The sequence below is a fragment of the Vigna unguiculata genome, chromosome 1 (genome assembly GCF_037176805.1).
Source record: "Vigna unguiculata cultivar grain cowpea cultivar isolate G323 ecotype 2 chromosome 1, ASM3717680v1, whole genome shotgun sequence".
In the NCBI taxonomy this organism is placed as follows: domain Eukaryota; kingdom Viridiplantae; phylum Streptophyta; class Magnoliopsida; order Fabales; family Fabaceae; genus Vigna; species Vigna unguiculata.
In genome coordinates, this window is record NC_140792.1 from 39,990,409 (window position 1) to 40,014,583 (window position 24,175).

The following is a 24,175-nucleotide window of genomic DNA, read 5'->3' on the forward strand; positions in this document are numbered from 1 at the left end:
AATGCAACCAGTCTTATCTTGCGGACAAGACATGCTATTCCTCTCATATAATCTAAACATTATTAATCTACCAGCATTACAGAGGGTCCATGTTACCTTTCTTAGGACTTGAAATTTATCACACTACTCCCAAAGGACCATCCGACACTTACTACACGATAAGAAAATCAAAACCTAACAAATTCATTCCACATGACTGCAATGAAACCAGTCTTATCCTTGCGGACAAGACATGTTATTCCTCTCATCTAATCTAAACAATCATTAAAGCTACCAACAAAGCCATGCACTCACAACGACAGAAACAGTTAAGTAAAGCAAATTCAACAATAAAATAAACGGCATAGTAAAGAAAAATTAAGAAAAGAATAAACAAAAAAAGCTCCTTTAACTATCAATAATTCCCATCAAAACAAAAACAATATATGTGACTCATTGTCTGCAACTCAACCTAAATAAATATAAGAAACAACTTAAAGAAACAGAGAAATCAAAAAAACACTAGAAACCCAACTTAAACAATGGCATTGGCAGCACTAGCAATCCTGGGCCAGAGATCAGCACACTCCTTTCCAATTGGTCCAGTGATAGCAGAACCTAGAAATACAAGTGACACACAATCAAACATAATAAAACCAACAAGTATCACTGCTTAACAAGACTACAAATGGAAAAGATCCAATCACAAACCCTAAACACATTCAAAAAACAACGAAAGTCAAATTCAAACCAAGCACTGTCAAGGATTTCGAGAAGCGAATTTCACAGTCCATACCTTTCATTTCACCCTTGGGATTCACGATAACACCGGCATTATCTGCAAAGCAAAAACAACAAAATAAAAAATCATTCGAATACAACAACATAACAAAATAGCAAAAAGAGAAAATACAATACCTTCGAAGTACATGTAAACGCCATCCTTTCGGCGCCATGGCTTGCGCTGACGGACGATGACAGCGGGCAACACCTTCTTACGGAGATCTGGCTTTCCCTTCTTGACAGTGGCCATAACCATGTCTCCAACACACGCTGAAGGCAAACGGTTCAACCTCCCCTTGATCCCCTTCACTGATATGATGTAGAGGTTCTTGGCGCCGGTGTTGTCGGCGCAGTTCACCGTCGCCGCCACCGGCAGACCCAGTGACATCCTAAACTTGTTCCCCGCCGATCCTCCGCGACCTGAAACGCCATAAATTGGTTAAGTAACACACGATGAGCGACTTTAAGAAGAACTAATCGACGCATTCGATAGTTAAAACAAACCTCTCTTCGACATTGTTGCGTCTCGGTTGAACAACACAAACCCTAAGCCAAGTTCTTTCGGTTCTATATAGGCATGCTGACTAGGGTTTAATCGCTATGGGCCTGGGCTTCGCTCTTATGATCGGCCCATCCATATCGCAGGCCAATTTCAATGTTTATATATATATATATATATATATATATATATATATATATATATATATATATGTGTGTGTGTGTGTTTTTTTATTTTTTTATGATAAAAAATAAAGAAATTTTTATTATTTTAATAATAAGAATAAATATAAATAACTTTTATAAGTAACTTGTATTTGTCTTGTAAATAATTTTTTTATTATAAAGAGTTATTTTAGTTTAAAAATAATCACTTAAAATTTCATTTGTAAAATATGTGCAAATAATTTTATATTAAGACCTATTAAGTTGTATGTTACTAAGTTCAATGATTCCAATACTTATGACTCTTCAGGTTTTCACAAAAGATCATGATCATCTTATCTGTAGTTGACACATTCCATCAACTTGGTCACCCTCTATACAAGTTTCAACCCAAAAGTTTTTCGACAACAGAAATCAAATAGTTGAAATTGGTCTACAAGAAGGACCCTTGGAAGTTGGAACTCTTAGTGCCACTAATACAGAGAAATTATGAATCATCCTCCTCCGTGTGTTTTTTGATTCTTCCCCATTCAACTTTAAATTTGGCTATGAAAAACTGGTGATGCTTTGGGAGAACCAAAAATGAGAGATCCAACAAAAATTACATAGGTGTGTTAACTACAAATTTCATACTTTATTTTATTACTTCAAAAAGACATTACATATTGGAGAATTAAACTCCAGAAAAATCATTTGTTACATACGATCAAAATAAAATTTCAAATGCCTATTCACATATTTCAAAATTAAATTTCAAAAAACATACATTTTTGACATTTCAATATTCAGCTTTCTGATATCCATTGTTACATATTTCGAAATTAGAATAGGCTTGTAGATTTGAAAGTTTAATTCCATAAACATACATCTACAGTCTTCCAAAAGTTAAATTTCAAACTAATATACATAAACTAATGAAAGTTCAGTTCTGAAATATAGCTATGATAAGATTATACATTTTCAACAATTGAATTCAGGAATAATGAAATGAAGCTCATCTATTAAAGTATTACTGAAACCATTGAATCCGTCATGCATTTGGCATAACATAAACTTGGACAGAATTATTAATGCCTAAAAGCTGATTTCTTTTTCTTACTTTTTCTGGGCAATGACTGCAGTTTTCAGAATCCTGTAACTAGTAACTTGTATCCAACCTCCGAGCAAAATCATGAAAAGTAAAATACAAAAAGGGCTAATTAAGTTCGTCGGAACCGTTACAAAAATTGCATCATCATACACAAAATCGGTTTGGCAGAGAATGGCCATCATCATGCAACTGACGATCTGATGGATCCTGCAATCCAAAAGCGTAAATGAATTAGTATGATAACATTACATTTTAAAAGAACATAAATGAAACACATACACTACCTAGTAATGATGAAAAACTAACAAGTAAACCTCCAACTTGTTTCCATCCAATGCAAACAAAAGGCTATTATGTACATGGTGTTTGTCAATATTGCAATATTATCTTTATCTTCTTCATTTTCCTACTCTTATTCCCACTTTCAGTTTGCTACACAAGTTCTCATCCTATTTTCCTCGTTATTCTTCATTGCTTTTTGTATGTTTCTTGCTTCCTATATTTCCGTTATTCCAAAATTTATATCGTAAGTTTGACCTTATTATTCATAAAATAAGGCAAACTAAGAGTATCAGGCATGTCACAAGTCAAATTTATTTGTCGCCATTGTTTGCACTCAAATAAGTGACAAACATACTAATTAAATATAGTCAGTAGACCACCCTACTAACTAATCAGTGTTTTGCAATAACACTAAACTCAGCTAAAACATTAACTGTTGAGCTTGGTCCAAAGCTCAAATTTGTTCTGAACGCATGAATCCTCGCCATCACTCAACCTGACTAATAATTGTAAAGGTCCTGACGAAAAACTCTTCCAGAAAAGGAAATATAGCAAAACCACCTCATTATCAATATTATATATGCATTATTACCACAATAAATTAGCTGTAATCTGACTCATGATACCTAGACTCATCAATCCAGTCATCGAAATATAACTCACCCTTTAAAGCACACAAGATAGATACTTTTGCACAGTAAGCAAATTGGAATTTAATTAGGATTCACAGAAGACAACACCAATATGACTGGTCACTTCAGCATAAGCATTGGATGGTGAGTTAGTGACAAACAGTGTTTGAATATAAAATATAGCAAAAAGGAAACATCCAGCAAGCAAAGCACGAGCATGATCATAAGTCTTAAATTTTTACAAAACATTTGATGCTAGGGCAGTTTGGCTATAGGCCATATGATCAAATAACCCCAAATGGAATATATGCTGGTACAAACAAATCAAGAGAAATTAAATGTACAACAAAACAACTTCAGTATGACCGGAACCTTTCCAACTTTCAATCATGCATAATGGTGACTAGGTTACTTACTGTAAAGCACAATTAAAGATCACCTTGAATTGACTAATAGAAGTTAGTTTTGAAATGATAATTCATTTTTTAGAAACTATTGTAATGATTTCATATTAAAGAACACCATTCATATCGATTTGCAGAAAAAGGAATAGCATCCATTGAATGGAATCACTGACCAGTTTAGGAGTGAATGCGTTGTATTTCATAATTATTATGGAGTGAAAGTTGAAATACATAATTTAAAACAATGAAACAATGCAAAAGCAAAAACAAAAAAAACAAAAAAAAAATAACATGTCCTACGTTTTTATATTTTGAGCAAAACAAATTTACGCAAATTACACGTAAATGGGAGAATAACTAACTATTTGATCGCTTAATATTCCTGCAGAATTTACTGCCACATCTGCACCGGAAAAGCTCAACAGACTCATCGTGATCGTCAAAGTTGATGCCATAATCCTGCAGATACACTATGCACATAAGCTTTTCTACACAAAAAACCCTTTAACTAATAACACAATTTGAAGTAAACTACATAAAAATGATAATCTATGATGTTTGGTAACAAATGGCCTGCCAACCAAACTACCTAGTATACATAGTGGCATTACTAAATTAGTAACCAGAAACAAATAAAAACTATATTTTGATAATGAATTACTCAAATTATCTCAACCTTTGTTGCCAATTTATATGCTCTACTTAATATCTCAGACCATTTAGTACGAACCACACAAAAAGACTGCAGCAATCGAACGCAATATATTCACCAAACATATTAAAGAATCAAACTCACTCACCCAAGTGAGTTCTTCCTGTGCTGCTATTTTTCTGGTTGCAAAGAACGCAAACTGCACATTTGAACACATTAAAAACATCAACCATCATAGTTGTGTTCTATAGAGTCATTCTCCCCAAATGCTAACAAAGGTAATTAAAAAGTGGAAATGGAATTGGTGGGTTTGCTAACTTCTCACATGATAGTATCGATGAGTTGGGCACTCGACTTCAACTGGGATCTGAATTAAGTTTGCATCCAAACATCTGCAAAAATAAGTAGAAATATTAAAAAATTTCTGATTTACAATAGACATATAATGAGTACAAGGTCTGCACAGCCACTTGGAAGTGTACTGTTAACAAACCATCAACCCAGTGATTTTACTATTTTCATTACTTTATATACAAACTTCGGTAGCAAGATGGGATTATCATAATTGAAAGTGAAAATTGAAAATAAAAACAAAAATATTTTCATTAAACGAAAAAACTAAAAAAATTTACTTATCATAAAATCAATTCCAATAGCTGCACAATTGATTTTAATAACCTAAAATCTAAAATAATCCATTACGATCACAGCAAATACCAACTTTTGTTGAGGAAAAAGTTATTTGTACGTACCAAACCAAGCAACAAACTACTTAGCTTAATTTCAACAAAACTCAAATGCAACAGAAACATTTACTACTTCTATTAAAAATTATTAATAAGAGATAATCAACCGGGTGATTTTGTGATATTACACAACACCTCATTTTTTTCTATCCCTTCTCTTACGTCCCTTCATTATCTAAAAAACATTACACCAACACCTTTTTTACAATGAGTTTGTGTTTAAAACACAGATATGTTTGTGTAGTTTCATGATACCTTAGGTGGGGCTAGTGTAATTTACTAAAATAATCATTTTAAACACATAATAAGAAAAGGACAAAAGTCTCTACAGCTAAAACTTTTATACATAACTGCAAAAGACGCCTGTGAAATATGAGAAACACAAATACCTGTGATTAATAAATCTAGCAACATTTCCATATGATGCCGCATATAAGCAAAGAGCTTCCCTATCCTTCACAACTCCTAAATCCCAGTCTGCATCCAATAAAACTGGAAATGTATATTTCCCACCTTTTGGATTTTTCATGTTCCTCTCGTGCAACTCATTGAGAGTTAAAATTTCCCCAACAAACTCGCATACAAAGGTGCCTTTTGGAAGATCCTCTAAGGTACGAAGACCCCACCCTTTTCCGTCTGAAGTTAAAAACACCTGAGTAGCACATAATCGGGAAGGCATATCTAAATAAATTTCTATCCGGGAAAAATGAATTTGAGAACATAAACAATGAAATAATGTCACAAATGATTTCATCATCAAAGACAATACATTTTTTTACTATTGGCAAAGATTACTTAAACAATTACCTGCAACTTGCAACTTATTCCACGCTGGACAACCCGATTTCCACAATGTTTTCCACAGCCACATTTGCTCCAGCACTCTTTAATAAACTTCTGCTTTAGGTGTCCTTTACATGGTTCCAAACAATCATCATTCTTTGATTGTTCGAATGGACAGGCTTTGCAATAGAAATAATTTTGGAAATCACGGTTGATGGCAATACACTCATCCAAGAAAGCTTCCTTTAGTAGGCCATGTGCCGTAAAAGCAAATTCACCCCCAGTTTTATTTGTACAAGGACATGGTTTAGATGACAATACACAATTGCCCTTACAAGCTGAGCAACAATCCTCATTTCCAATACGAGATAGAGAAAAATTAACATAAGCATCTCGGTACACAAGGTTTTGGGGTATGTAGTGAAAGGGTGGTGGAAGATCATTAGTAGTGTTATTCACCCATGAAATATTTACTCTTTCTTCACCCTTTGCCAGGTCATTAACATTGTGAACAGCCCTTGCATCATTTTCAGTCGTAAATTCACATTTTGGAATAACCACTAAGGGACCTGATTTTGTAGATATAGGATCCTCTGGATCCTTCCCACCATTACGTTGTAAGAAACCATTCGTCCTAACCTTCTTGGAAGCTAGTACAGCCTCATCTTGATCACTTGGGCAGGGTAAAGAACTAGGGACTTCAGGTTCAGCCAAGGCTGAAAAAGACCTAACACTGATTTCGTTTTCAATGACAGGATCTTTATTTCTTCTCACGCTAGGTGAGACATTGGTCTCAGATTCCTTTGAAACATCATCAGTTTGTTTTATCTTTACACATTGTTCCTGTGAATTATTATTTGAATCAGTATCAAATTCCAAATGCGACACATCTCTCCATAGTTCCAGGATAAAAATAAGGGTCAGAGTGGTTGTATATAATTGCAGACATGTATCCAAAACTATTTTTACAATTTGATCATTCCTATGCAACTGAAAAACCAGTTCCCAAGAACCGAGAAGCAGCTCTTGAGAAATTTTTACCTCTCCAATAGATGGCAATGCTACGTCTACATAAGAAGTTCGCTCTTCGATTGAGGAAGAATATTCATGCCCAACGTCTTCATCTCTGCATTGTGATCCCAGAGTATCGTGGTCATCTTGCTTTTCAGCTGCATCCATTAGAGAGTCTCCTCCACTTGATGGTTCTTTTCAGCGGAAATAAATAATAAAGCTCATCAACACAAAGTTTAGTGTGGGGTTAGAAACAGAATAGCAAAAAAAAGGCACAAAAGTAACATTTCTATGGTTTAACTGAAACACAAGGGCATTTCTGAATCTTTGGTACAAGGAACCCAGGATCTTCCACATAGAGTAACAGTGAACATGCTGATCTTCTGAGAGATTTTCAGCGAAAGTAAAAGTTGTACTGTATGCAAGTAGAGACTTGCTTGCTGCATGTGCAAATGAAAGAATGTGGTGGGCTCGGGGCCAACATTTCAGGGAGAGAAACCAATAAGCTTCTATGTGGCTGGAACTATTTCACAGCTCAGCAAAAATTTATTAACTTCTTTTCTTTTGAGACCCCTAGGAATTAAAGTGTTTTCCTATATTTTACTAAGAATAATCTACCTACTTTCTCTGAAGCATAACATTACCAACAAAGTACAGCACTACACATTGGTTCAATGAAAGTGTACAATGAAGTAAACGTCATCACCAAGATCTCAGAACAACAGAAAATGGAAAGAAAGTAAGAAGCCTCTCATCAAGGCATAGTAAGTTGAATACCAGGAGGAATCATAGCAAGGGGAATCTCACAATCTGGCAAATCATCAACAGGCTCATCCTTCGGCTTGATCAAAGTAAATGGAACAAGCATTTTGTTATTGGCCAACGGAGCAGCTCGTGGTTCAGCTACTGACTCTTTTAGTGGTTCTGCAAGGGAAGTATGGTCGGACATAGACCTTCCCCCTCTAGGTGTAACCTGAGGTGATACAGGTTGCTTTCCCCTGTTGACAATAGCATCTTGTGGGGGAACATGAGGAGCATCATTCCTTGCATTTCCATCAGATAATGCAGCACTGCATTGAGGCTGCAGTCTGGAACTAATTTCAGGCACTGTGCCTTCTTCCAATTTTGGAGTTTTCAACGGAAAGGCAGCTGAGCTATGGCCACGATTAGTTAGAGGGCGTGAAGATTGACCCTCTTGGCCTCTCAAACGCAACCTCTTCAAAGGTCGCATAGGCTCCTCATGCATATGAGCTTCTTCATTGTCCACCTCTCCATCCTGGATGTTTGAAAATCCACAACACATTTCAGCAGCCACAGGTATAATTAAGAGCGAGAAACAAATGCAGACAAACTCAGCAAGACAGAATAACCAGAGTTAGTACGGCAACCTTCTTGTTTTTGTTATTCTGGTCTGGCTCCAGCAACTTTCAAACCATATCAAGCAATAGATTAGTCACGTAAACAAATGATCCATTACGTAGATACTGGATAAACAAGAAGATTCCAAAATACACCTTATTTTCTTCCTCCTCAAATATTGCATCAGCCAGAGCCCTGTAACTCTCTTCTTCAATAAGCTCCCAGTTTTTATCATACAATTTAAGCAGCTTCTTCAACACTGGTTTCACTTTTGATTCATGAATCCCGAGATTCGCCATTGCCGAAAACGCCGCTATGACTCTTGGATTCGGCGCCATTTATGATCTGCCAACCGCCACAGGCTACAAATTGCAAAGCACAACTAAATTCCAAAGACATTTAACACGAAAAAAAAAAAAGGATACAAAATAATATTTACGAGCAATTGAACTACAGTGGTAAACAACCTTAAGATACTAAATCGTGAAACAAATAGCAGAGAAGATCTTAGCAGAAGAAAAACATAATTAACAATCCACACCTGTAGACGACAGAGAAAGGGCAGAAATGAACGGTCAAAGGAACTGCAAAAGAAAGTCAAAGCGAGAAATGGCACACGACTCGTTGCATGGTGAAATAGAAACCTAAAACCTGCGAGAAACAAAGAATTGTGGATGGAAATGTTGAGGAAGAAGAGAAGAGTTTTGAATATGGAAGGTAACACGCATTTTGGAGGGTGAAATTTAAGAGTGTTTGATTGTGGGAGGGAAAGGGAATAGGGCAGAATCAGAGAGGGGAAAGAGAGAAAAACGTGAGAAACTGGTTTCAATGTACCTGCTATTTCACTCTCTGCTGGTTAGGTTTTACAGGGAGAACTGAATGAAACTGAACTGAGGGAGAACGGTGAAGAATGACTAACTTCTAACTGTAATAGTACTTCACCTCCCAACACGATATTTGCATTTTAACTCTATGTTGTGGCATGAATTTATTTAGGATTAACGAAAATTTAGGTTTCTCTAGCAAAAGAATAATATAATTTACTTTTTGTAGAGTTTAAGATAATCGTGCTTTGTTTTATATATTTGCATATGTATGTAGTATAATTTGATAAATTTGTTCTTAAACTTTGTAATTAGATTTAAATATTACAAGTGGATAGTAAAATAATTGTCTCATCTTTTATACATGTTTAGAGATATACAAAATTATCATTGATTTACCTTAACCTACATATTAAAACAATTTCTACGGTAATTTTAACTAATCTTCCAAAAAAAAATTGTTTATATTAAATGATGGTCACAATTATTCTTTTGCGGTATTTGTCTACTAATATTCTAAAAAAACAAAAAAAAAATGCAAAGAAGTCACTTTCACTTTCCTCTTTTTTAAATTTGTGAAATAGGAGTGTAAAGCATCATACAAATATTTGTACTAGTGTAAGAACATAACAGTTGATTATAAACTTAAATAAAAATAAAGTAAAAATTTAGTTAAATGTTATAAATTGATTCAAACCAAAATGTAAAAATAATAACTTTAATTCGTAATTCTTTTATATTTAAAACTAACCGTAAATAAAAGAATGATATAATTTATTCACCGTAGTTAGAGTTATAAATAGTACTGAGTTTTTATCTTTCTCTCATTTAATTTTTATTATTTATTTTTACATTGAGTATTCCAATAAAAATATTTTTGTTCTTGTTGGACGGATAAATATTCTAGAACGGTCCTAAAGAAAATATCCATGAACATTCTTTCTTCTTTTATTTTGAAATGTACTTTTCTAACATCACAATAATCCAAAGTATATAATAAAAATATAATAATATTTTAATCCATTTTTTTTAACTCACTCTTAACTCACCACTTTCATCATTTTTAGATCATCTATTTTGATTTTTTTTTTTTAGTCTTGTGATATGATAATCCAAGGATGTGGGTTAAGAATGAATAAAAAAAGTGAGTTAAAATATGACTGTCCAAAAAGGATAATGATATTTTATGGAATAATACCTGTAAAGACTCTTTGACATTCATATATGTGCGCAAGACAGTAATAAATGTTAGAATAAATACATAATAATTACCTTGTGAATAGTGCAATTTATAATAATTTCATGATTTTTACCTGGGACCTAGTCAGCCTAAATACCGTTTTTGAGTTGTAGAGTTTATGCCTTATGGTCTGTTTGGATCCCCAAACGGATTTGCACAGATAGACTACTAGCAAAGAAATGTAAGAATAGTGTGAAAAACAAAAAGAAAAACAAGATATGCAGTTCACCTTTTGATTTCTTTGTATATTTGAACAGGTTTGTATAGAAAAATAGTGAAATATCTTAAAAACATTATTCATAATTTATTATATTATAAAACTTAATATAAAAATAGTAATAATATAATTAATAATAATACTTATCATATTACAATTACAATTTCATTTTAACATTATTTTTCTATTTATATTTAAATTTATATTACATCTATCATCAAGGACAAAATAGTAATCATATAACTTTATCTATTAATTTTATTTTTAATTTATCATACATATTACATCATACACAAAATTTCATAAACTTTAATATCGAATTCACATCATATTTCTCTTAATCCAAACAACTCCATGTTCACTTCAAATTCACTCCCTTTGTTTCCTCAATCAAAACACAACATTAACCTCCTTTTCATTTATATTTAATCCTTATATATGCATTTAACCATGGTTGATGTGTGTTTTTCTTCCTTTGAGGTGACTTGACCTATCAATATGATTTCATCTTGGATGGTCAAAGTGTTATGACAAAAATGTCTTTGTTGGCATTATGCTCTAGATTTGTTATAAATTGACAACATCATCTAAGTTATATATGATATGACATAATTTTAGTGTAATCAATTCTCTTGTTAATCATTAATAATATTTATTTTAATTTATCTTTTTCACAAGATTTCTAATTTAAATTTTATATTCTAAAACGTTAATTTTGGTCCTGTCATTTTTAAGCGAGATAGTCATTGTTAAGCTTAGAATTAAAATAGTTATTGAAATTAATTAGTTACCACTCTCGTTTTTTAGTGTTCTCATTTCTATAAATAAATAAAAGATAGTAGAGAGTATATCTTATGAAATTTGTTGTATATAATAATGTTTGTTAGTTTAATTGAAAATTAAGGCACGGAAGATTTTGTGTTATTTAATATAAGTAGAAAATAGAAAAAAATAATAAAATATTTAAAATTGAGACTCTTTATTTAACTGTTCACATTACATTATATTTTCATAATAATATATATCCTTAAATATAATTTTCCAAGAAAAAAATTATAAACAAAATACACGCAATAATTTAGCAGATATTGGAACTTTTTTAATACTTCGCACATACTATTTAACCAAGTGAACTACAACTTTGAGAAATGTTAATACTTATTTATTATTTTTCTAAAATGATAGTTATAATCTATCTAACATAATTAATAATCTTAGACTAGGTTAGAAATTAAAGTGTGAGTTTAAGTTTCATTGTTGTATCTTCCTGGTGATTCAAAGATTGTCTCGAGAAAGTGTCAAGCAAAATTTGTCTTCAGAGAGTGTCAAGCAAGTGTGTCTCGTTTACACTGTTTCGTAAGAGCATCGTGTCTACCAATTTTACCATAAGAGCTTACTCAGAATTATAATAACCAAATTTTACTCAATTGTCGAGATTCAAAGAATCAATTAAAATACAATATTTGTTTATTAAATATTCAATAAAATAATTTAAAAAAATATATATTAGATCTATTAAATATATGATGTAAATATTATAAATTCATAACCGAATACTATATCCTATATAAATTTTACATTAATATTTTTTGTATTTAAAAAAGAGTCGTATAGTTCAGTTAATTGAAAAAAGATATTTTCTTCACGTGCAATATTTTCATCACAGAAGAATTTGAAAATAATATAAATTTCAAAGAGATTTGTTTTTTTGAAAAAATTAAAGACTCCTTTTGAACGTTTCAAGCTTCAAGTGTCATAAAGGTATTTTCTTGCATTTGAGTAGAGGCTTTACAAAGTTCGAAGTGTTTATTTTGTTTTAGATATATTGTTTGTAAATTATAACCGGCATTTTTTTCTTTATACAAACTGTTATATAAATTTATATTATTTTAATTAAGAAAATTAATTATTTCAGTTTTCAATGTAAAAATAATAAAATCAAAGTGTCTTTAATGTACTGATTAAAAATATAACCGGCATTTGTTAGTATTCTCCTTGTTAAAATAAGGGTTTTACTAACAGTGCCCTTAATGTACTGATTAAAAATAATTAATATGCATCGAAACCTACAAAAGTACATAATTAATTGTCATATTAAATAAAATTTGACTTAATAACTATTAATGCAATTTTATTTTATTTAAAAGACAGAATTATTCATAAATATTGTACTTGTGTGTTTAAATTATATTTTAACTGTATTTTAATATTGCAAAAAATTAAATATATTTAAACATGAGGAAGTTTAAATTATCATAAAATACCAAAAAAAAAATTAGTGTTAAATATCTAAAAAGTTTACCAAAAAAATAATAGAGATTTTATTTTTTTGCTTTTTAGTATAGACTTTACAAATTTCAAAAAGTTTTGTTTTCTATAAGAAAATTATTGTCTACAATAGAAGGTTAGTTTTGTTTTTTATAAAATATATTATATGCATTTATATTATTTTAGTTAATGTACTTAATTATTATGGTTTTCAATGTAAAAAAGATGAAACTATTATGCATTAATTATTCTTTAATCAGTATTTTTAGGACATTTTTCATTTAATATGCAACACCCTAAATAAAATCAAGTGCAAAAGTATCCATTTAAATCTATTTTTTTTATTTGGTGGTAGAAATGAACTAAGGTGAAAACCGATTTTTAATTTTGGTTAAAAAAATGAAAACCTTTTTTACTAACGTGATTTTACAAATAAGAACCACTAACAACATATCAACGTATTCTTACAAATAAATGCTGCAGACAAAACAAACATTCGTGTAAATTCATAATTAAGTTCCTCGATAAACATTCACGGTCTCAAATGAAAAATAAAATATTATCAAACAAATCTCATTGAAAAAGATGATATAGACACAAAAATTAATCCCAAACTACTACCATTTTGTCACAAAAGATCAAATCCTAACTCTCAATATATTTTTACTATTTTTGTGAATTACAAACGAGGAGGACCTCTTTTATGATATATAAGAAAACATTTTACGTCAAACATTTTTTTTATGTCAAACAAAAAAAAGTTCCGAAGTAAATAATTTTATAAAATGTCACTATATTATTCTGTGAGAGAGAGACAAAGAGAGGCAATTTTAAAATTTAAATTTAGAGCAAAAGGTATAATCAATGTTGTATTTTTCATGCTGATGTCATATATTTTCTATGTTTCTGTCACACTTTTCATATCTAACTTACTTGTTTTTGTTTTTTATATTGCTAAAGAATTTCATAGGCTCAAATTAAGTTTGATTGATTGTCATTTGGTTTTTATTAATTTATTCTCAATGTTACACCTTCTAATTTATTAGGCATGATATATCAAATTACAATATGAATTCAACATGATTATCTGTACCAAATTCATATTGAAAGTAATTTTTAATCAAAGTAAAATTACTTTTTTTTCCTCGCTTATTTAATAAAGTAGAAACCCTTGAAAAAAAAAGTGGTTAAAACAATTAGAGATGTACGATTATTTCTAATAATACATTATTGGCTATGCTATTTTTTTTTAAACAATAGTATTTTTTTTCTCATTGTTTTAGATTATATAGTTGAATATGGTTTTATTCTCACTAGTATTTTGATTATTTATTGTTACAAAGTATTTACATTTTCTTTTATATCACGTATAAATCCTTATTTTCTTTTGTAAAATGGTAGTTGTGTATAAATGGTTTTACAGGGTGGCAACTCAACTAAAATAGTTTTGAACGTGTGGATAAGAATATTGACACTTTAATGTGGAAAAGAATAACACGTTGAAGAATTCAAAGAAAGTGCATAAGGGTGAATTTTAACGTCAATACCCAAAAAAAAAAAATACACAAAATTACTAATGTTATCATAGGACTAGATTGAAATACATAAAACTTTTCTTAAAAATTGTTTAGATAGAATTATTAACCTGCACCAGTTGATAAAGTTACCACATAAAAGAACAAAAAAGTAGAAAAATCCACTAAACCTATTAATATGTTATTATATTTAATTAGTTAATAAAGCTCATTACATATTGTATAATTTATTAATTTATCAAATCTAATTAGTTGAATCTTATATTAAAAAAGAAAGTCAGTTTTAGGGAAAAAAAGTCCTTTTAAGGTTATGTCTTTTTATAAATAGAAGTTAAATCAATTAAAACTAAGGTTATTTTTTTAAATATACATTAAATTACAAATGTTTGTTTCATTAAATGAATAAATTAGTAAACAGAAGAATTTAAAAACAATGTTGGTTAATAATTGAAAAATGGAACATCATGTTTGGAAAGAAAAATACACATTTATAACCACCTAATACATTGAACTAAGAATTAGACATTGTAGAATTCTGAAATATATTTCTCACTTATTTTTGAAGTAACCAAAACAATATCAAAAGAGGAATTTTCCTAATTCGACAAACAAAATCATTTACAAATCAAAATAAATAAAATTATATATATATATATATATATATATATATATATACTAACATAAATACAGGCGCTATCGCGTCTATGTGTATACATCTTTTAAATATGCGTGATATTACGTAAGTAGGTGATAATATTGTAATGTTATTAAATTAATATATAAACTAAAATTATATTTATTATAAATAAAGTAAAATATATCAGAACAGATGAAAAAATAACCATTAATAAATAAAAAAGAAGATAAGAAATAAAGATAGCCGATTTTATCAAAAACTTGTAAAAATAACAATAAATTTTTAAAAATTTAATAAATTATTATATAAAAAATAAAATTGATATTTTAAAATGTGAACATAAAACAGAAAATTTCCTTTATATATAATTATAAATATAAATAAATAAAAGGACAGAGTCTGCCGTACGAAACAAATTTAACTAAATTATATCATAATAGTATAATTGTGGAGTGCGTCAATGCACAAAGTTATATACATAAATATGCAAACTACTTTAAACAAACATCTTTTTTATCCAAATAAAATAATAATAGTAATATAATTTCCCTATTGCATTCATTTTTTATAGGCATGTTCATTGTATATTTCAGCACAAAATTTATTTGCCATCGACATTTTCAACTTTACTTATCATTGAAATTGAAATAATGTAATATCTATTTTACTTAATTATCTCATTGTTCATTAATTAGGGTTATTTTATTGAAACTAGATTAAAGTTAAAAATACAGGGCTATGTTAAAGAATGTGTCGGTTTGAGTGTAGATATTGCTAGCCAATAACCGGATATTAATTAAATATAATTAATATGAATTAAATTTTATAAAAATACATAGTTAAATGTGATATTAATTAAAATTTAATTTTATAATTATTAATATTATTTTATTTTATTTAAAGGATAAAAGTGACCATAAGTATTATACATGTGTATTTAATATTTTATCTAATATTAGTTTTAAATCCGTGCATATGTATGTTTCTTTGTATGTTTTTTTATGTTATTAAATATATATTATATTTTAAAATAAAATATATATTATATTAAAAGATATTTAGAAATAATAATATTTTTTAAGTTTATAATTAATTTTTGAATAAAATCAACGCGAAAACAATTTATAAGTCTAAAAGGTCAATAAATATGTAAAAATGTAAGTAGTAGATTTTGTAAAAATACAAATGATACATGCTAAAAAATACAGAAAAAATTGTTTGAAAATACAAAGGATAGACTATGCAAAAATAAATCAATGCATCGACAAATCAGTTATAAATACAAATCAATGTATGAATATATTGGTCTAATGTGTATTATTAGACTCCTATAATTAGTCCATCAATAACTTCATCTAATATGTAATGTTATACTTGTCTAATTAATATATGGACACACTAATCTATAACGTGTGTTGCTACACTCAAGTTAAAAAATAATTCAATAATAAATTAACTATATTTTAATGTTGCAAAAAGTTAAATATAATAAAAAATAAGAAAGTTTAAATTAGCATAAAATTCAGCAAAAAAATAGAGTTAAACATCTAAAAAATTTTAAAAACAAAAACAAAAACTAAAGTATCAACTTGGGTAGAGACCTTAAAAATTTCAAAGTCTTTGTTTTGTATAAAAAAGTTTTTGTCTACAAATTTAAAAGGGTGTTTATTGTCTTTATAAAATATGTTATATGCATTTATCCTATTTTAATTAATGTACTTAATTATTTTAGTTTTTCATGTAAAAATATGGAACCAGTGCGCATTAATTATTCTTTAACCAGTGTCTAACATTCTCCTTAAGTTTAGGGTATAATTAGGAATATTTGATTCCATTGCATTTACCTTAAAATATGAAATAATTAATTCAATTAATTAAAATGAGTAGAATGTTATAACTATTTTTACATTGAAAATATTGGAATAATTAACCTCATTAATCAAAATAATATAAATTTATATAACAAATTTTATAAAGACAAAAATACTCTTTAAAATTTTTAGATAATATCTTTTTTTTTTTCAATGAAATCTCACATTCATATATTTCTTTTGTAAACTTTTTAGAAGTTTAATTCTATATATTTTGTTGTTTTTTCTTTTTCTTTTAATTTTTTTATGTTTAATTATATTTTAATTTTTAACAACATTAAAATATAGTTATTTTATTAGTTTTTTAACCTTTTATTTGTGTACATTAAATAACATATTAAATACATTAATACTACATTTATGAATATTTTGTCTTTTAAAAACGTGTAAAATTGTAATTATTAGATCAGGATTTATTTAATATCACAATTATAAATGAATCTTAATAAACTTTTATGTGTATTAATTATTCTTAAACAATATTCTTAGCACTTTGGTTACTATGACTCTTCAAATTTTATAAATTCTTCAAGTGATATAAAGTTGTCATTGATTATAATAAATGAATTATGACTTTCATAATTATTAATGTAATTTTATTTTATTTAGAGACAATAAATATTATACAGTTATAATTGATAATTTATTTAATACATATAAAATATTAAAAAATAATTAAATAATTAAATGATTATATAAGTTTAACACTTTATTACTTAATAGTTAATATGCTATTGTTTAGTTTTTCTCTATTTTATTTTGGGTTTATTTATATTTTTCATTTTTGTTTGTTGTTTTTTATATTAATTTAAATTTTTTTACCTTTAATTATATTTTAATTTTTAACGATACTAAAATAAAGTAAAGAAAAATGATATAAATATTAAAGTTATGTTGTTGTTTAATTATGTTTTTATATGCATTAAATAAATTATTAATTATAATATTTAATATTTGTGGATATTTTTTATTTTTTAAATAAAATAAAAACACATTAATAATCATTAAAATTAAAATTCGTTTAATATCATTGTTAATTATAATTTCTTTTAAATTTTAATCTTGATTAGTTATTTTTAACATGCACCGTTAAAGACTAAAAACCATAGCAAATAATTAAATACAAGTATTATTATTTATTTACAGGGAGCATTCAAAAGTTACCTTTTATGTCATCCTTTCAGTTTTGGTCAAAAATAATCTCAGACTTAACAGCAACAACAGCAACAGCAACAGCAACATAACCTCATCATCACATAGCATTTGCTTTCAATCAAGAACCCAATAATTTAACCCCAAAACATAAACATTACTTCCTTTTTTCTTGGTTACACAAACACAATAAACAGTCACAGTTAATTCACATTGCTTGCATATAAAGAACAACAAACGCTCAAACAAACACACACCAACCACTTCCCAGATGGCTACACTCAAAACAAAACACGACATTCACACGCTCCTCTTTCTTACTGCACTCATATTTTTCCTTTCCACACCCACCTCCCCTGCAGACAACACAAACTTGATCTACAAGGGTTGCGCGGACCAGAAACTGCAAGAACCCTACTCGCAGAATCTCAAACCCCTGTTATCGTCCTTGGTGGCAGAGTCTGCGCAAAAGGGTTTCGCCGCGACTACGCAGAACGGGCTCACCGGCGCGTACCAATGCCGGGGAGACCTCACCGGCTCCGACTGCCACAGCTGCGTGGAACGGATTCCGGACATGCTGGGTCGCCTGTGCGGCGAGGCCGCTGCGGCGGCGCGAGTCCAGCTCAGCGGGTGCTACCTGAGGTACGAGGTGGTCGGGTTCAAGCAGGTTGCGGCGACGCAGCTGCTGTACAAGGTGTGCGGGGCCCGCAGGGTGGTCGACGGTGGGGGGTTCGAGGCGAGGAGGGACGCGGCGTTTGGGATGGTGGAGAACGGCGTGCAGAGCAGTGGGAACTTGTTCTACACCGGGAGTTACCAGAGCCTGTATGTGTTGGGACAGTGCGAGGGTAATTTGGGAAATGCAGATTGCGGGGCTTGTATCAGGAGTGCTGCGGAACAGGCTAAGGATCAGTGTGGCTACTCCATTTCCGCGCAGGTTTATCTTCAGAATTGTTACATCAGTTACAGCTTTTACCCCAATGGAGTTCCCACTTCATCTTCTTCTTCCTCAGGTCAGTGCACTATTCTTCAACAGTGAAAAAAAATCACTTTTTTGCTGATGATGTGATGTGTGTTGGTTATTTGTTCGATTAATTTGAATTAATTAAATACTTGGAAATGAAACGAAGGGATTTAATGAGTGGGGTTGCGAAAGGGATTTGCAGGATCTGGGTAGGTGGGGTTTGTGTTCTGGTTGTGAAAATTGAATAAAAGACTGATTTTTTCATTTTTTTTTTGTGTGTGTGTGTTTTGTAGGATCGGAGGGAGGAGGGCATCCACACACGGAGAGGACGGTGGCGCTCGCGGTGGGTGGGGTGGCGGCTCTGGGATTCTTAATTGTCTGCATGCTATTTCTGAAGTCGGTGTTAAAGAGAAGACATGGGAAGCGTTAGAATCAATCACAGTATCTTAAGTTTTATTTGTTCTGATACTTGTTCTCATTCTCACAATTTTGTTCTTCTTCAAAGTTGTTTTGATTCTAAGAAGTGTTTATAAATATGATAAGACTGTTATTTTGATGAATTGGATCATGTGTATATACACATACCTCGGGATTCGTAAATCAGATTTTAACGTAGGTGAATTTGAATTGAATATACTTTTGTTGCCTTTGTATAGTTCTGATCCAAGGGATATTCTTGTGGTATGAACTGAAGAAAGTGTGCAATAAATCTCTGTCCCCACTCCATGACTTTATTAGCAATGACATGAGATAACATAACATAACACCTTTTCTTTTTCATTATTTTTTTCTCAACACAAACCTGAGTTCTTTCTTGTTTCACTAAGGTGGAAGAAGGTAAAAGGTAAAAACTCCATTGTAAGTAATGTCGGTGTTTCAAATGGTAAAGTTGTTTTTATAAAGAGACAAAAACCTTACACATTTTTTAGTTTTTTATTGGTTGTATCTTGGTGTCATTCTCTAGAAGCTGTACACGGTGCAGGAAATGTAGAATGTTACAGAAACAGAGTTTGTTTTTTTTTTCTTAGTTATTAAGAAATGAGAAGTGCTCTTAAAAGGTGTGACCAGACTCCATATTGGACCATTAGACCATTTTGCTTTCTTTTATGCACTCAATAATAACAAGTAAAATGATAAGAAACATTAGGCACAAAAGTGGGAAAAAAAAATAAAGGTAGAAAGGTGAAACAAAAAATCCAAATCAGCATTATTAAAGAGTGTGTGTCCACTATAAATGATCAATGTCATTTTTAATGGGAGAATTTCTAAAACAAGCACGTAGATGATTGGGTTTTAAAATATCTCTGTATTAGGCACAAAAAAATAGCAATGGTAATGCAAAGTGGCTTATTATAGAAATATCACTATAAATAATTCTTGTTTGTTCAAACACGGTATCTTTCATTAACATGATTAAAGCATTTTTTTAAAATAATTTATGATGGAAAAGTTTAGTGACGTTTTTTTATTGATTTAAAAAATCGTTTCTTATCTCATCAGGATAAATACCAACATTTTCATCCATTTCCGAATTCAATTGAAACTTCTATATACCTCTTCCTCCACTATAAATAAAAGGGTGATATACTTGTTAATTGAGCTTATCATTTCTAACGTAGGAGCCAACATTGTCTTAACTTTTCATCAGGTAATGCAATAATACACTAAGAAAAAACCTTCATTTGCTCGTAACTTTAATCAATCTTTAATCCTTAAATATTAAATATTAAGATAATATCGAAATAATGATAATCACTTCTAAAAGAGACCATGCTCTAAAAATTCTTTAAAATTTTGATATATTCAAAATTGATTTATAAATGACTATGAACTTTTATCATTTAAGTATTTAAGTTTACCAAATCATCCACTAACTAGTCTTTCACTTTTGTTTATGAAACATTTGAATCATTTTTAAAGTACACATCATTATTTGTTTATGTGTTATTTTTTATCGATATCAGATTCTTTAATTTAATCACTTCGGTCATAATTGCAATTAATCTTGCCCCCAACATTTTGTTATTCCCCATCAAAAAACTTTATTTTCAACACCTACTTTCCTAAGCTCAAATTCAATTTTTTCACAATTTTCAAATGTCCTATTTTTGTTGCCTATCTATTCATGGACTACATCTCATAACTTGTGATACTCAACTCAATAACATGTCCACAATTAAATAGTATTACATTTAATATCACATTCAAAACACAAACTTCACTCAAATAATACCATTTTACAAAATCATAGACTTATTAAGCTAATTTTAAATGAGATTGCATTTTGGAACAAATTTTCCTTATCAACAAAGAATAAAATGCTCAACATAGGCTATCAGCTAACAAATCATAAATACCACAACGCTAATTAAATTTGCCAACATCCGCGATCTCATCTAATCTATTAAAATGACTCAAAAAGACACATTAATTTGTATTTAGAATATAAAATCGAAACAATTAATGAGACATACGTGTTTGAACTTTATCTACAAAACAACAACATATATACTACTTAAAACAACATAACACAATTACATATTGTAATAATAGTGAACAACATCCACCTAACCATAATATCCACCCGTAATAACTATTTCCACTTCTAAATGAGGGAGTCAAAGTGAGCCAACATGTGACGAGTTGACTCGCATAGGTTGACTCACCACAAGTTCAGCTAAAAAATGATTAACTCAACTTGACTTGTTTTTTGGTGAATCAAAATTTTTTTAACCTCACTCGATCTACCATGGGTTGGTGATTTAGTGAATTGACTCGCTTACAAATGTTTTATTTTTGTAATTTATTTTATATATTTGTTGCAATGCAGTGAAAGTGGATTAACAGGATTTACTTTTTATAATAGTCGAATCAAAGTGTTTGCCTGATTATTCAAATATTATTATAAAGATGTTTGTTAAAAATTAAAGTATCAACCTACACAACTTAACAAACAAATAAATTAAACATCCAAATTACTCAAATGTTATTAAATAACATTTCATAATTTAAAGAGATCAAATTGTGAATCTATATAATTAGAAACAATAAATAATTATAATAAACAACTTATCAAAATTTGTTAAAAATATTAATAAAATGTTGTTTTGGGTTATGTGTCAATCCACCTTAAACCCAACTTGAGTTCGCTTAACCCGTGAATTAAGTAAGATGAGTTTAGTTCAACCCACATTTTAAAAAATCAAAACTTTTTCAATCCAACCCAACTTAAACTCATGACAAATCGAATCGACTGTAAGTAAAAATCAAGCTTAACATCTATAATTAAAACGACATATATGAAGAAAATAGACGATTCCTTTCATTTATTTATTTATTTATTCTGCTACATGTCTTTGAATTTTAATCAATATTTTTTTGTGTTTATCCTGAAGATTTAATTATAAATTTTTCTTTTGATCATTTTATTTTCTAAGTTTTTCTCAAGTGTTTTTGAGGTTTGTTGTGAGTGTAATGAATTGAATTAGAGTGTTAAGTCTATTCCACACATTTTTCATTTCACCATCTCTCATTATCATTTCTTCTGGTGTTAAACTCTTGTGTATTTTATTTGAATAATTATTTTTAATTGATGTTGACTCATGTTATAAACAATTTTTTTATATGCTTGACTCTTGAAGATGCTTTTTAACGTGTACATGGTTATTTTTGTATGATCTATACAAAATATGTCTTATTTTGGATACAAAGGAGTGACAATATTTCGACATATGTCCAGTCCTATCCTGAAACAAAATTTGATAGCTTTTATAGTGATGATTGCTTATATGTTTTTAATAATATATTTAAACAAATTGGCACGTTTAGTGTTGCTCCACTTATTTCCTTGATTATGACAAACATAAACTTAAGTATCACAAGCACCATAGATTGAAGGAAATTAATGATATTAAAATTAAAATGTTTTTTTTTCCACAATTTTAAATAACAAATCAATTAAAATTCGTATTTCATTCCTTTTGAATCAAATAACCCACAAGTAATATAAATAATATTATTCTTAAAATTATAAAATAAAATAAAAATAATTAATACATTTTTACAAGTACTATATCTAATAAAATAACTATATTGGAGAAAAATTAAAAATTAAAGCATAAACAAATTTATCTCACTACAGCGATTAATAAATTTGTTTTACTTATTAATCTAGTATGTGAATATTTTATCTTACAGTGATATTTATGAGTTGATACACATGATGTCTTGCCTTCTAGGACATACAATAAATATGTTACAATTTTAGAAGTGTGTTTCACCAACTTATATACCTATCAATATCATGACTTAAAGTTGAATAATATTTTGTTATTTTTTTTACAGTCTAATTAATACAAATATAATGTATTTGACTTTTACACTACATGAAAATTAATAAATTGCAACTAAATTTTAGATATAAAATAATTAATCTATTGACTAATTTAAACACTGTTTTACAAACTAAAAATAATTTATATCTAAAATAATGTTTATTGTTAACAACGACTTATAATTAAATTATAAATTAAAGTTTAAATTAATTTTTATTATTAACTATCAATATTTTAACTACTTAAATTATCAGATTCTAAATTATTTTTAAACCCCAAAAGCGAATCTCAACAAACTCGAAATATCAACCAATGTCTATAATTTGATGTAAACATGTTAATATAGCCAATATTTCCAATCTAATAATGGTTAATTGAATTTACAAATATTTTATTTTTTTTAAAGCCTAAAATGGATTTTCGCAATTCTTGAATCTGATTAATAAGATTTTTCTTTTTTTATGTTGTAAAAATCATTTTTTATATGACAAAAATAATGAAAGAAAGATAGAGAAAAGAAAACACTCAATTCTATACTAAATCGATTATAACCAATCTATATTCAATTATCTTCTAAACAACCTTAATTATAATATTTCCACTATATCAAAGGATTTAGAGGAATTAAAGTGTTTCTCAATAAATATAAATTTTAAGATATCAATAAATACATAATAAAACAAAACAATGTTACATATAAGAGCAATAGAATCTTTACCTACACATTGAAAACAAGACAAAAATATAAAATA

General features: G+C 29.2%; 3 protein-coding genes across 5 annotated transcripts; 1 reads left to right on the plus strand and 2 right to left on the minus strand.

Moving 5' to 3' along the window:
• Positions 1–369: 369 nt before the first annotated feature.
• On the minus strand, positions 370–1,399 carry LOC114170112 (large ribosomal subunit protein uL14x/uL14z/uL14y). Its single transcript, XM_028055619.2, has 4 exons — positions 1,267–1,399; positions 898–1,182; positions 776–817; positions 370–597 (listed from the first exon to the last, which is right to left on the minus strand). The coding sequence occupies exons 1-4, from the start codon at positions 1,277–1,279 to the stop codon at positions 515–517; spliced, it is 423 nt and encodes a 140-aa protein (XP_027911420.1). The 5' UTR covers positions 1,280–1,399; the 3' UTR covers positions 370–514.
• Positions 1,400–2,405: 1,006 nt separating this feature from the next.
• Positions 2,406–9,412, minus strand: LOC114192465 (putative inactive histone-lysine N-methyltransferase SUVR2). Of its 3 annotated transcripts, none has more exons than XM_028082201.2 (12): positions 9,219–9,412; positions 8,926–9,035; positions 8,540–8,746; positions 8,414–8,449; positions 7,803–8,301; positions 7,056–7,219; positions 6,039–6,857; positions 5,621–5,883; positions 4,811–4,877; positions 4,634–4,684; positions 4,196–4,292; positions 2,406–2,722 (listed from the first exon to the last, which is right to left on the minus strand). In XM_028082201.2, exons 3-12 carry the CDS (start codon positions 8,720–8,722, stop codon positions 2,697–2,699), a joined length of 2,205 nt encoding a protein of 734 aa, XP_027938002.2. In that variant the 5' UTR covers positions 8,723–8,746; positions 8,926–9,035; positions 9,219–9,412; the 3' UTR covers positions 2,406–2,696. The 3 variants fall into 3 exon arrangements, with proteins under 3 accessions (XP_027938002.2, XP_027938009.2, XP_085528965.1); XM_028082208.2 differs by having other exon boundaries at positions 4,173–4,292; XM_085672839.1 differs by lacking the exon at positions 9,219–9,412 and having other exon boundaries at positions 8,926–9,202.
• An 8,876-nt stretch (positions 9,413–18,288) lies between these two features.
• LOC114177252 (plasmodesmata-located protein 3-like) lies at positions 18,289–19,744 on the plus strand. The gene is made up of 2 exons (XM_028062529.2): positions 18,289–19,138; positions 19,383–19,744. The coding sequence occupies exons 1-2, from the start codon at positions 18,400–18,402 to the stop codon at positions 19,517–19,519; spliced, it is 876 nt and encodes a 291-aa protein (XP_027918330.1). The 5' UTR covers positions 18,289–18,399; the 3' UTR covers positions 19,520–19,744.
• Positions 19,745–24,175: the final 4,431 nt, after the last annotated feature.